General features: G+C 54.4%; 5 protein-coding genes across 5 annotated transcripts; 4 read left to right on the top strand and 1 right to left on the bottom strand.

The window, feature by feature from the left end:
• Positions 1 to 591: 591 nt before the first annotated feature.
• L226DRAFT_340021 (uncharacterized protein) lies at positions 592 to 1,727 on the top strand. The gene is made up of 4 exons (XM_067674068.1): positions 592 to 646; positions 704 to 922; positions 974 to 1,110; positions 1,168 to 1,727. Exons 2-4 carry the CDS (start codon positions 780 to 782, stop codon positions 1,548 to 1,550), a joined length of 663 nt encoding a protein of 220 aa, XP_067529148.1. The 5' UTR covers positions 592 to 646; positions 704 to 779; the 3' UTR covers positions 1,551 to 1,727.
• A 577-nt stretch (positions 1,728 to 2,304) lies between these two features.
• L226DRAFT_340104 (uncharacterized protein) lies at positions 2,305 to 4,111 on the top strand. Its single transcript, XM_067674070.1, has 3 exons — positions 2,305 to 2,556; positions 2,641 to 4,015; positions 4,073 to 4,111. Exons 1-2 carry the CDS (start codon positions 2,544 to 2,546, stop codon positions 3,990 to 3,992), a joined length of 1,365 nt encoding a protein of 454 aa, XP_067529147.1. The 5' UTR covers positions 2,305 to 2,543; the 3' UTR covers positions 3,993 to 4,015; positions 4,073 to 4,111.
• Positions 4,112 to 5,044: 933 nt separating this feature from the next.
• Positions 5,045 to 6,703, top strand: L226DRAFT_576295 (uncharacterized protein; the record flags this gene model as incomplete). The annotated part of the gene is made up of 11 exons (XM_067685324.1): positions 5,045 to 5,085; positions 5,137 to 5,171; positions 5,232 to 5,398; positions 5,455 to 5,563; positions 5,615 to 5,712; positions 5,768 to 5,856; positions 6,097 to 6,125; positions 6,181 to 6,196; positions 6,253 to 6,301; positions 6,351 to 6,397; positions 6,451 to 6,703. 11 exons carry the CDS (start codon positions 5,045 to 5,047, stop codon positions 6,701 to 6,703), a joined length of 933 nt encoding a protein of 310 aa, XP_067529146.1.
• A 474-nt stretch (positions 6,704 to 7,177) lies between these two features.
• Positions 7,178 to 8,997, top strand: L226DRAFT_576294 (uncharacterized protein; the record flags this gene model as incomplete). Its single annotated transcript, XM_067685323.1, has 9 exons — positions 7,178 to 7,254; positions 7,316 to 7,634; positions 7,855 to 7,914; positions 7,974 to 8,062; positions 8,202 to 8,326; positions 8,379 to 8,394; positions 8,466 to 8,514; positions 8,587 to 8,636; positions 8,703 to 8,997. 9 exons carry the CDS (start codon positions 7,178 to 7,180, stop codon positions 8,995 to 8,997), a joined length of 1,080 nt encoding a protein of 359 aa, XP_067529145.1.
• On the bottom strand, positions 8,969 to 11,543 carry L226DRAFT_563849 (uncharacterized protein). Its single transcript, XM_067683586.1, has 13 exons — positions 11,454 to 11,543; positions 11,302 to 11,383; positions 10,927 to 11,241; positions 10,827 to 10,861; positions 10,610 to 10,769; positions 10,416 to 10,477; positions 10,258 to 10,355; positions 10,099 to 10,192; positions 9,833 to 9,964; positions 9,749 to 9,764; positions 9,640 to 9,688; positions 9,516 to 9,568; positions 8,969 to 9,444 (listed from the first exon to the last, which is right to left on the bottom strand). Exons 3-13 carry the CDS (start codon positions 11,097 to 11,099, stop codon positions 9,177 to 9,179), a joined length of 1,140 nt encoding a protein of 379 aa, XP_067529144.1. The 5' UTR covers positions 11,100 to 11,241; positions 11,302 to 11,383; positions 11,454 to 11,543; the 3' UTR covers positions 8,969 to 9,176.
• Between the last annotated feature and the right edge of the window lie 143 nt (positions 11,544 to 11,686).

Here is an 11,686-nt window from a genome sequence, read left to right as displayed (position 1 = left end):
CGCTTGGAATCACTTGCAGAGCAGAGACGGCGGAATTGAGAAGTACGACGAGAATGTGGAGGCCATGACGAGATTCCGGTAAGGTACGTGAAGTCTGCACCGCCGTCCCAGCAAGAAGGCTGTACAATGTAGCATACGCCACTTTTGTCACGCAGGTCAACCGTGCCTTGTCTCGTATACATCGTCCGGGCCTTATAGAAGATGTTTCGGACGACTGCTACCCGGCTTCCCCAACCCCGCAGTATCCCCGACCAAACCTTGTCAACATCTGACCAGACTCCGATTCCCCATGTCACTGCACCCCCCGAGGAGCATGAGCAGTCGGTATGTCAGCTGCAGAGGCGTAGAGGTATAGTATCGCTCGCAGGCAAGGTTGAAGTGTGCGATGCGTTGAGTCTCATACACTCGAGACCGTGAAGCCGGTATGGCAAATTACAGTCCCTCGGCTATTCAGCGGTGACTATCACCTCGAAAAGACTCATTCATGCTCGTCCAGGACTCCGGCGTCGATATCCGAGCATGCTGAGTTCATCCATGTCTCCGTGCACACAGTCCTCTATACGGATTGTGCAGGTCACCTTGAAGTCTCCCGATCTGCCAGAACAACAGGGCCACTCTGAGATTGTCCGTGTCCTTGGTGCTGATGGTATGTAAAGGTTCATCCACTACCCATGATCGAGTCTTACCGTTAAACGCCACACAGGTGCGCACTCCTGGGTCCGGAAAGGATCGCCTTGGGCGGCGAGCAGACGGACTACCGTATATGGGGCGTCGTCGACATGGTTCCCGACACCGACTTCCCAGATATCCGGTGCAAGTGCGCGATACACTCCCACAACGGCTCGGGCATGATCGTCCCGCGCGAAGGGTACCTCTTCCGGTTGTATATCCAGCTGTCCGACCGCGATGCCGTAGACCCCCAGTACGATCAATGGCATTGCTTGTCTGCGTCTCTCGCTCACACGGTATTCAGCGCCGCCTGCAGCGGTTCCGGCACGAGATGGAGAGGACTCGAGAGAAGGATCTTGAGTTCTACATGGGTCTTACGAACGACGTTCGCAAGCGAATGGCAAACTGTACGGCGCAGCCTGGCATCGGGGCGCCGGGACGGTGAGTACTGTTTTCCGGTGTCGAGGTTGGGCGTATGGCTGACAACATATCATGCAGACGGTGATCACCATCGAGTTTGTCCTGCGTATGTCCCTCCGGTTGTTCGTTCAAACATGCACTTCCTGACCTCGTCAAATCATCGACCGGCGCACTCTCAAGGTGAGGAGCCACAGTCTCCCGCGACGAGCCACTGTTCATGCGCTTCGAGATCTGCCATGTCACAGACCTGGGATCGACGGCGGGAAATTGATTCCTTCACTGCCCCTCCGTTTGTCACCCGACCCACGAACCATATGTGCACGGACGCCATGCGCAACAACGTTATACCTGAGCGGATCCAAGATGGAGCCACCTGCGCCAGGGACTATCCTGCGGCTGACTTCGAACAGGCTCGAGCAGAAGACACGGAGCCCCCGAGATGTTCTCTAACGGGAGATTGAGATACTCATGGTACCTCGTCGCAGCATCGCAGCACGATACGCTCTCGGTATCTTCGCGCTGACGGAGATGGTATGGGCAGCGCCATCATAGCGCAGAGGTGCATCCGGACCTGCGGAGAAGAGGCAGTTGGTGTACTAGGGAGGATCACACAAGGTCGTAGACCGCGCCGGAGCGGCCTGAGTGTCGTTCTAGCGCGATGCTGTCCCTACGCCTGGTGACTTCTGAACGTACGGGAGTGCGTGGTCTGAGCTTTCCGGAAGTGCGGACTCACTCGTTCGTCATTACATGGCGGTGAAAGGCATGTATATGAATTGTGTACGGTATCGATTGGATGTGTCTGTAGTAGTGCATGCATGAGGAAGAGACCATATGGTTTGACTGGATGGTCTGAGGCGCTTGCCCTCTTCGCACTCTTCTTCCGCTCTGTCATGACCCCATTTTACTGTAACATTCTTCGCATTTGCGTTTACGTGAGCGGCGCCGACGGCGCGTGTGCCCCGAAGAGTTTCAACTGCTGCTTTCAACCGCAGTCATCTCGATTCTCGGGTATGTATATCGAGGCAAATTGATGAGAAATCTTGGCGGCATCGACCTCACAGGAACTGGATGCCGACACTCCTTCGTACCCAGTTACGAAGTCCACTCACATCTCCACTCCTCGTCTGGCACAGTCGAAGTGTGATATGACGGCCACTGAGAAGACGGCGGAACATACTCCGGAGGACGTAGCGGAGAAGCAGGGCACGGGTACGACGACGTCAGGGAGGGTTCTACGCACAGCAGGTGAGTGCTCATTCAAGTCTGCTGCATTTTGCCTTCCATCTGGCGAGGAAGAGGCTATGTGTGCTGCGGCGCGGATGGTAAAAGTGGTCCTCGGAAGGAAGGAGATAGCGTGTTCGCGGTAGCTGGTTGAACATCTGCCATCCTTCGCATCGCCCATTGCACGTCTGGATGATGGTGCGCCTCGTCCATCTGCCACTTCTCTACTAGAGATGCAAACACACCGTACGCGCATCATCGCATTTGGCTTCAGACTCCTCTTGTTTGCTTCGACGGTCAGGAGTGGGCGGGGCTGACCCTATTTCTCAGGACGGTTCGAACATTTCTTCAACGCACGAAGCCGCTTGAACCTTCTCGGATATGTCGTCGTGTGTGCAAGATACACACATATATCCGGTGCTCCGCTCAGCAAGCCCGTACTGTTCGCTGCGCTGGAGGACGTCATCCGCCAAAACGTAGCTTTGGCCGCGCGCTTCGTGCCCTCGTCTTCGGAAGGAGTATGGATTGCGTTGTCTCGTGTAGACTTAAACCGAGTCGTCAATTTCGTGGATCAGGGCAGCGCGGAGCTGCCGAAGCTGATCGAGGAGATCTTCGTGCAACCCTCGGAGTTCTTAGAGGACATGCCCCAGTGGAGGCTCGTGGTCCTGCGCGATGGGATGGTCCTGTTCGCCTACGATCACACCATCGGCGATGGGCAGAGCGGCTTGGCCTTCCACCACAACCTGCTTGCGTCGCTAAGGAGAGTCAAGTTAATTGGCGACCCAGTCTTAGAACACTCCGGAATTGTCTCTTCTTTGCCGGAAGATGCAAAGCTCACTCCCGCTCTCGAAGACGCCACAGACACTACGGTGCCGTTCACGATGATGATACGGGAGGTCTCCAAACTGTTGTTCCCTTTCCTTGATCGTAAGAAGGGGGCATCGTGGTCCGGATACCCTACCCAGCAGCCTCCGACTCTGGTCACGCATGTCCGGCTCTTGGAGTATACCCCCGAGCAGACGTCGAACCTCATCAAGCTTTCCCGTGACCACAAGGCCACCCTGACGTCCACCATTCATACCCTCTCCCTCATTGTCCTGTCGCGAACTATCTACGCTCAACCCGCAAACCACAAGTACAAGCATGTCCGCACGTACATTCCCATGTCCCTACGACCGCTCACGAAGGCTCCCCGGTCCGCGATCTGCAACCACGTCTCCGTTCACGCGGTCTACCACCCACTCTTCCGTTCGCCCCCCGCCACCATCAGCAAGGACACGTTCCCATGGGAGAAGGCGTCCGCACTCACCGCGACGTTGAAGCGGAAGTTTCCCGGCTCGGCACACGCCATTGGACTGTTCAAGTATCTCAATGGGAAGTACGACGAGTACATCCTGGGAATGGTCGGTAAGAAGCGTCCAGGCGCGCTCGAGCTGTCCAATCTGGGCGCGTTCCCCGAGCCCCCCACGAAGGAGGGCGAAGAGGTCGAATGGCATATCCAGGAGATGTTCTTCGTGCAGGCGGACGCGACCCTTGGTGCGGCGCTGAAGGTGAACCCGGTCGGGACGGCTGCTGGCGGGTTGGGCATCTCGATCACTTGGGGCAAGGGTGCGGTGGATGACGAGTTCGCAGAGGAGTTCGTGAAGGCATTTGACGAGGGCATGAGGGTGCTGTCGCAGTAGGTTTGCAGCTCTGGAAGTTACAGGTACGTCGTTGCGTCCTCTAATCATTTAAACTTGACTCATCTCGCCATCGCCTGCAGTATATAATGTTTATGGTCTAATTGTTTGGAAATCCTACCTCTACGCTGAATTCGTGATCGCCTGAAGTCCTAGATGAGTGGGCCATGGGTGCAAAGGGCCTTTAGTGTGGCGCCGGGAGCACGCAGCATCGGACGACACTCAGGTTATCAAGCGGTACGTACGCCCTTTTTTCCAGAAACACTATTTCTTCCATGAGTTAATGATCGCTAGTCTCCCACGCATACACGCCGAAAGAGATGTCCCGGACATACATTGGTATGAAGTAGTAGTGGTGATGGTGGCTCTACTACTCTGCGACCCATGCTCGCCTGAGGGCGATGTAAGATTGACGAGTGTGGCGGGGTCGATGGCACGATGTCGCGCTCATAACGACATCCCGAGTTTCAGGCGGCTGACACCAAAGCGCACTATGTCCGCGAACGAACGCAATTGGCAACGATAGGAGTAAGGTCAAGGTCGCTATCAAGAGGCAATTCGCAGGCCCACGTTCGATTGGGACTAGCACGTACTGAGCAGCACCGACACCAATGGAAGTGGGACCAGTCACGGTTCGGACCGAGGATATGTATGCAGCGCTTCATTGCAGTAGTCAGGGTTCACTTCGGCTGATTGACCAATCTGACGTGCCCACAGGTCTGCAGAGCGTTTTGACCAGCCCGCCAGGCCCGCCGACCGCTGTTTCAAAGTGCGATGCCGGCCTGCATCAGCGTTTTAGTGCACAGGCTGGTTCCACACGTCTGAGCAAGATTGCCACCTAGTACGATACCGTGGCGATCGACGTTTCCTTCAACGGCCTTTGCGTTCACGATGTACACCATGGCACCTTTAAAACAGTACACGACCGAGGAGAAAAGACAACCCATCCGGGGCTCGTCTCATGTAAGTCTCAACCTCCAAATCATTGGCAGATGTTCACGGCATGTTGACACGAATCCGTAGAGATCGCATCCGTGACACGGTGATAATCCTCCATGACCGATAACGCCACCATAATTGCTCACTATGCCTCCGCGTGAGTCGTATTTGCACATATTCCACAAGGTCGACGCTGACAGGCGACCAGACAAAACAACTACAGCAGCAATATAGCGGCTGCAGGTGAGTAATCCCTCGCCGTACTTCAGCCCGAGAGCTGCCCCAAAACTAAGTGCAACACAGTACTGCTCATATATGACTACGTGATAACCTTCGATCGTGAAGTTGAACTCTTCTGGACCAGCAACAGTCTCACGGCCGCACCTGTCCTATTCTATACCACAAGATACGTAGGACTTCTCTCCGTGATCTTGGCTCGAGTCAAAGCGGTTCCCGGAATATCGCTTGAGGTGCGTCTGTCCTTCTCTTCATGGCTACTAGCGGGCTAATGCTGCGCAGGGGTAAGCACTCCCATTCATATCCACGGGCGAGCCGCGTAATTCTTTGTATCAGCTGCGGAATCCTCGTGAAAGTTGGCGCCACAGTGGACTACTTTCAAGCCATCCCCGTTGGCGGTGAGCGTGACAATGCCTATTCCTGATACTCTGCCACTCATGGTTGTGCAGTGTTCTCCGGATTGCGCGTCTTTGCTCTGAGCAAGGGGAGCTGGACCCTGTCTATCATCGTCTTTATGCTCTCCGTCGTACCCTTCGGTACGAACATGGTGAGTGCTCCGATCGGCGATCGAATAGCCCAACTCACTTCGTCGGATGCGACAGTCTCTCTTCAACATGGGACTCACTGGCACCATAGATCCCATCGATGGATGTGGTGCCTCAGTCAGAATAACGCTGCAGAGGACAATCATGTAGGTGGTTTCTCTGTCGAACCTTACTAGCAGGTTACACTCTGCTTACATCCAATCCCCTAGATGTGAGGCCTTAAGTTGACTCCGGAGTATCCTTTGACACTGAAGGTCCGCAACTCGCTCAGTGACCGTCGTGACCCAAGCGGCGGTGCTCCTGGCAAATGCCATCATCGTCGCCGTCACCTAGAATACTTTAGGAGCCAAGTCCATTCGCAGGCTGCTCTCGAGAGATGTGCCCAGGGGTTTCGCAGCTATCCTGCTCTGGAACGGTTCGTTGCCCTTGTCTTTTCTGTTGCAAGCGATATCTCACAGGCTACCCTACAGGTACCATATACTTCATGTATGTCGCTCACGCCCCTCGCTTAACTGCAGCGTTTGTCTGAAGCCATAGCACAGAGCGCTGTTGCTCATGTCTGTCCTTCATGTCATCTTCACCGTGACATCGGTGAGTGAGCCGATTTGCAAACATTTACAGCCCTAACGGTGACTCGTAGGTCTTTTTCGGCGGTGTAGGCAGTGCGCTCAGCCTCCTGGAACCCCCGTACGCATTGACGCTGCGCAAGTGAGGACTCGCGGCTAAAACCACTTACCTAGGCTCACTAGCATCCTGGTATGGCGGTTCATGATCGACCTGCAAGACGCGAACCAATCGCACCTCAAGATGGGCTCCGACGACCCCCTCTATCTCACTACAAACAATGCAGGGTCTCTGAGCTTTACCAGGGCAATCGGCTCTGTCGGCGCGATGTTCACTTCGAACGTCATCGAATCCGAGGACGAGCACCAGCTTGCCTCCTTGGAACACGAGGGTGATGGAGCGGCCGACAGAAGACGCTCGCAGACTTGACAAGGTGAAATCAGCGGTTATAAGATTCGCAGCAGACACTGACATGATGAACGACGTAGACAAGACAGGCGATTCCGGGCGAGGCACATACGACTCACGACACTTACGCATGACCAATTCTCCGCTTCTTCCATGCGCATGCATAGCCGTCTGCACCGATCCAGGCGAATCTGTGCTCCCTTCACCATTATGAAGCATGTCGTTGTGGTTCAATCTAATCTGAGAAGGAGAGTTGCGCGGTCGAGAAGTCGTTCGCATGATCAAGGTTTGACCTCCCAATAGAGATGGACCCTGATATAGTAGTACCCAGCTAGAACCTGGCGGCATTGCGGATATGCCCGAGAGCACCTCGACGAGTCCGAGAGATGCCATACACCTTCCCATCTTCTTGTCAACACCTATGAGACGGATGCTGAAGTACTGGTCATATAGTGAGTTGGCTCGCCTAGACTGCTCCCTAACCCCTCGTCCAAGATGTCCTCTCGTCCGTTAACTAGGTTTTTCCCTCCTGATTTACCCATTCCCGATATTATCAGCATTGTCGCCGGTCTGTGAGTGTCGTGCTATCAGGTTCCATCAGCTCAGGACTTTGACAGATCTTCGCTCGTTCAGGATACTGAGCAATGAGTTCGGTCTCGCGGCGACAGGTAAGGTCCCTCCCTTCATTGCCCCTTTGTTATCATTCTGGCTTATGAAGTCGCAAGTGATATTCATATATGACTACGTCCTCACGTTCGGCCGGGAGGTCGACCTGTTTTGGACCATCAAACCTACGGGAGCGTCCGTCCTGTTCTTTCTCATACGATACAGCTCTTTGGCATACGAATTCGGGTCATTGGCAACGCTCAACCCAAGCGCAGCTTCGGACGAGGTATGGTTCCAACACATGTTCCAACCTGAGGGCTTCGTGTTGACTTCGAGTCGGGCAGACGTACGCCTTCCAGTAACGTTCACCTCAATTGCCTCCACTGAGGTAGATCCTCCTTTGGACAGGTGCAGAATGATCTACAGGGGGACTACTCCCCTGCTGCACTTACGATATATACTCGTTGCAAGTAAGCCGAGCCTTTCCTCTTTTCTGACTCGTAAGTTGACCGTGCGATACTTCCATGCTAGTATTTTCGGGATTGCGGTCATACGCTTTGACTCAGAGCTGGTGGTTCTCGACTACCATCCTTGTTCTCTCCCTCGGCCCTGCGCCTATCAATATAGTACGTTCTAAATGGTTCGCTCGCCCGACCAAACATCCAGCTGATAGTCTTCTGGATAGGCCCAATATGTCGTCGGATACTCAGGCGCTGTCAGCCCTATCCGCGGGTGCTCGGGTCTGTGGTTCAACACCCCGACGGAAGCCCTCACGTACGTCTCCCATGTCGTGGTGTTGTCAATGAGAGTGATACTGAATCCGGTGTATCAGGTGTACGTAGACTCTATATTGCTACGCGACTGCTCGGGCCTCAAACTCCGCTGGTTATACCGTAGTCCCGATTCTTTCCAGAGCACCGCTCGTCATTGCCGACTTCCTTCTGATCGTCGCTACCTGGCGCACGCTACGGCCAGGGGCGGAATCAATAGTAAAGACTCTGTCTCGACGAAAAATCGTCGCCGCTATGTGGTGGAATGGTGCGTACATCACTCGGAAGGGCCTGACTACAGCTGACGTGCTGAATGACAGGAACAATCTACTTCATGTACGTCGGATGCTGCTCCACACGAAAGTACAGCTCCAGGGCCGAGGCTAACGCACTCTCAAATCCGGCAGCGTGCTCTTCGTCCTCAACGTTCTCCACCTCAGTTTCACTGTAGCGTCTGTACGTCTCCACCTCAAGCTCTCGCATAGTACTTGTGACGTAAACTCGACGATCATACGCACATTGTTTTAGGTCTTCGATGATGGTATCGCCCCTAGCAACATCACTAGCCTCAGCGACCCGTGCGTGACTCGTTCTACGCCCCGTTGCAGCTAATATACCTCTTGCTAACCACGATCGTACCGCAGGCTCACGGCAGTGCTCATATCACATTTCCTGCTTGACCTTCAGGAAGCGGGTCGACGCGACGTGCAGCTGGACACGAACGACGTTGCTACGCGCTCAGGCGATCTCAGCACCACGACGCTCAACTTCGCGAAAGCGGTCGGGTCGATTGCGACAACGCTGCGCCAGGACGACACGACCGTCGATCTCGAGTCGGATATGGGCATGCACGACGAGGATGCGAGTATTGGGGTAGATACGGCGCGACCTACGGACGGTGTCAGAGAAGCCTCCCAGCACGAGACAGAAACGGCCTGATCAGGCTTATCACAGATCACAGAGAACCATAGTGTCGGTGCGAGGGTAGAGTATAGTTACGCTACAAAATTGTTCCAGTAAAGTGGCCGATATTCGATTTATGCCTTACGCTGATGCTCCTACCTCGCTCCTACCTCCGCATTCGACATCGGTGCCCCTCAGTGCGCCTTGGGCGAGAGCTACGAGGTCATCTCTTTGCCTCCGAGTTCATCGCGGTCTGTGGACCCCAGCTCGACATTCTCATCCTCTTCCAGTGTAATATCGTCGTTGATCCTCGGCTCCAGTGTCGACGCGATGGAGCCGACGACACGTTCGAAGACGATGGTAGACTTCGTGCGGACGTCTGCCGTGTCGGTATATCCTCCTATCTGGGACCCGAGGTGCAGGGACTTGCGTGTCGCGCCTTGCAAGTCGAGCAGGAAACGCGAGACAAGGATGCAGGTGAGCCTGGTGCAGGTTGTGATAGCGCAATGGGAAGGATGAATGAGTCTTCGTGATGCGGGGCGAGAAGGACGCACGGGTTCGTGAATATGGTGATGAAACTTGAAGGTCCGGTTGGAGATAACTCGATCTGAAAGAGAAGATACGGCAGGATGATGAGCGTACGGGCCACGGACGATGCAGTAGGAAGGGATCACGTACGGAGATCATTGTGAATATCAGGTGAAGAACGTTAAGGATGAAAAGGATGCTTGTAAACATTGCAACATGAGCTTGCGGGGCTCTGCGTTGCGCGACGCACCACACTCACACGAAGTAGATCAGACCTGCGCCATATTACAACGTCTACGATCAGATTTCGACACTTTCACTTTGAGACAGCATTCTGACTCACCATGGTGGAACATCACGGAGGTCAGAGATGGTACTCTACTCCAGCTCCTGCTGCTCGCGGGGAGTTTCCGCCAGGTAAGGACGATGAGGAGGATGTCCGCAGTGATCAGTGCTGTCCGAGAGGTGATTGTGACTACAGATAAAACAGACGCAGTCGCGAACAGAGGTCAGCGATAGCGATTTGATGGAATGCTGGGCGACGCACGTCTGTTGGCCGGAAGAGTTCAGCTTGGACCAACTGGCCACTTAGTCATTGATAAGAAACGCACCTTTGAGCCAATTCTGGACTGAGATTAACGGTTACTCCTTGGCAACCAAAAAGAGGATCGACTATGCCGGTTATTCCTAGCCCAAATACGGCCTGCAGACGCATGCGATGCCATCAGTCTCATCGAGACTAGCGAGCGGGCAGGCTGCACGACGTACCACATTGACAGCGAAAGGAACAAGCCCAAGGAGGAGGACGAACAGCCCTATGAACCATTTGCGCGCAGCAAGTGCGTACGCTCGCAGGGCTGCGAATACTGCATCACAATTCATACTCAGCCTGGTGGGGGTACGCTAAGCAGATCGAAACCACTCACCTGCCCAGGGAAGATACATCAGGTATTCGAACATAGTGGCCGACTTGACGAGTTTTGCACAACTATGTATTCCATGCACCTGAGGGATATTGTCGTTGAAGCTTGAATGGGTGGACTTACGCCTGGTAGTGGGGAGAGGGCACATGATATGAGAGTCACGCCAGATATGCGTGCAGGTTGAACATGCAGCACGTACCGTCTCCGACTGTCCCGAAGGAGTGATTGCCAAGATTAGGAAGATGATAATTATGTACCGGTTTAACAAGAACAAGCCCGTCGCGCCCGTAAGCCTGCGATTCCAGAACATATCCACTTCCTGCCTAAAGGTCAGGATATACTCGAATGCTATCAGTGCTGGAGGCGCAGTTAGATCCACGTTTCGTCGGGAAGCTTGCAGAGGGAACGGCTCACCCAACACGGCGTATGTGCACGTCTCCGTCGTGTATCTAAGTAGGATACATAAGTGTCAGGCTTCAGCATCTCGGATACATCGTGGGCGGGAAATACTCGCATAGCATCGTATAGGGTGATGATTTGGGCGATCTCGGAGCCTGCGTCTGCAGACGACATCTTCAGCGAGGAGGGAGACCTCCAGCGGCGGAAGACAGTCTTCGGCAGCCGCGTTGTGATGCGCGGATTTATGGAGCTCCGTTTCGCGCATGCTGCGAATGAATCGAGGTACATAATCCATGTGCAATGTCATGAGGCCGCTTAAACAGCGGGGGCAATGCGGAAAGCGATACTGATTGAGCCTCTCAGGGCCCATCGTGGGCTATAGCCCATTGGCGTGCAAATCGTGGTGTCCATAGACAGCACGAGTACTGCACTGTTCGCAGCCCGGGGTACCTGAGCGAAGCGCAGCCACCATATAGAGAGATCTACGCACATAGTTCAGCGCATCAGCGGGGTGCCTTGAATGACAGATTGACCTCCGTCCTCGTTCTGACCATGCCAAGAACGACCTTGTACTAGCTGTAGTTAGCGGGCGCGGAAGACGTAATCCCGACAGAAGCCTCCAGAATGAATCATGATGCTCACGGCGGTGTATTTCCGGTAGGGAAGAGGCCTAAGCTCGCGAGGGGTAAGTATTTCGAAAAACGAGCGAAGCCCAGGTATAAGATGACGATGTTCGCATATTGCGTGAGGATGAGGACGAGGAGTAAAGGCCCAGATTTACGGTCGCGTCCTCGGTGCTGGTGTCTCCGGCGCTCGGAGTCCGGTTCGAGGCTCCAGACGCCCTTCTGCGACCTTGCCGACCTGCCCATCCATCC

Source organism: Lentinus tigrinus (assembly GCF_003813185.1).
Source record: "Lentinus tigrinus ALCF2SS1-7 unplaced genomic scaffold L226scaffold_60, whole genome shotgun sequence".
Taxonomy (NCBI): domain Eukaryota; kingdom Fungi; phylum Basidiomycota; class Agaricomycetes; order Polyporales; family Polyporaceae; genus Lentinus; species Lentinus tigrinus.
The sequence above is the reverse complement of the archived record's forward strand: the minus strand, read 5'-3'. Positions and strand labels throughout refer to the sequence as shown.

What these genes read in the sequence shown, in the direction of transcription:
- L226DRAFT_340021 (XM_067674068.1), top strand. Translation starts at nt 780, where the DNA reads ATGGTTCCCGACACCGACTTCCCAGATATCCGGTGCAAGTGCGCGATA. An exon ending in CGCGATGCCGTAGACCCCCA is followed by an intron (nt 923 to 973) that starts GTACGATCAATG and finishes CACGGTATTCAG; the next exon opens with CGCCGCCTGCAGCGGTTCCG. An exon ending in GGCATCGGGGCGCCGGGACG is followed by an intron (nt 1,111 to 1,167) that starts GTGAGTACTGTT and finishes CATATCATGCAG; the next exon opens with ACGGTGATCACCATCGAGTT.
- L226DRAFT_563849 (XM_067683586.1), bottom strand. Translation starts at nt 11,099, where the DNA reads ATGTACCTCGATTCATTCGCAGCATGCGCGAAACGGAGCTCCATAAAT. An exon ending in TCGGGACAGTCGGAGACGGT is followed by an intron (nt 10,478 to 10,609) that starts ACGTGCTGCATG and finishes TGGAATACATAG; the next exon opens with TTGTGCAAAACTCGTCAAGT. An exon ending in TTCCTTTCGCTGTCAATGTG is followed by an intron (nt 10,193 to 10,257) that starts GTACGTCGTGCA and finishes ATGCGTCTGCAG; the next exon opens with GCCGTATTTGGGCTAGGAAT.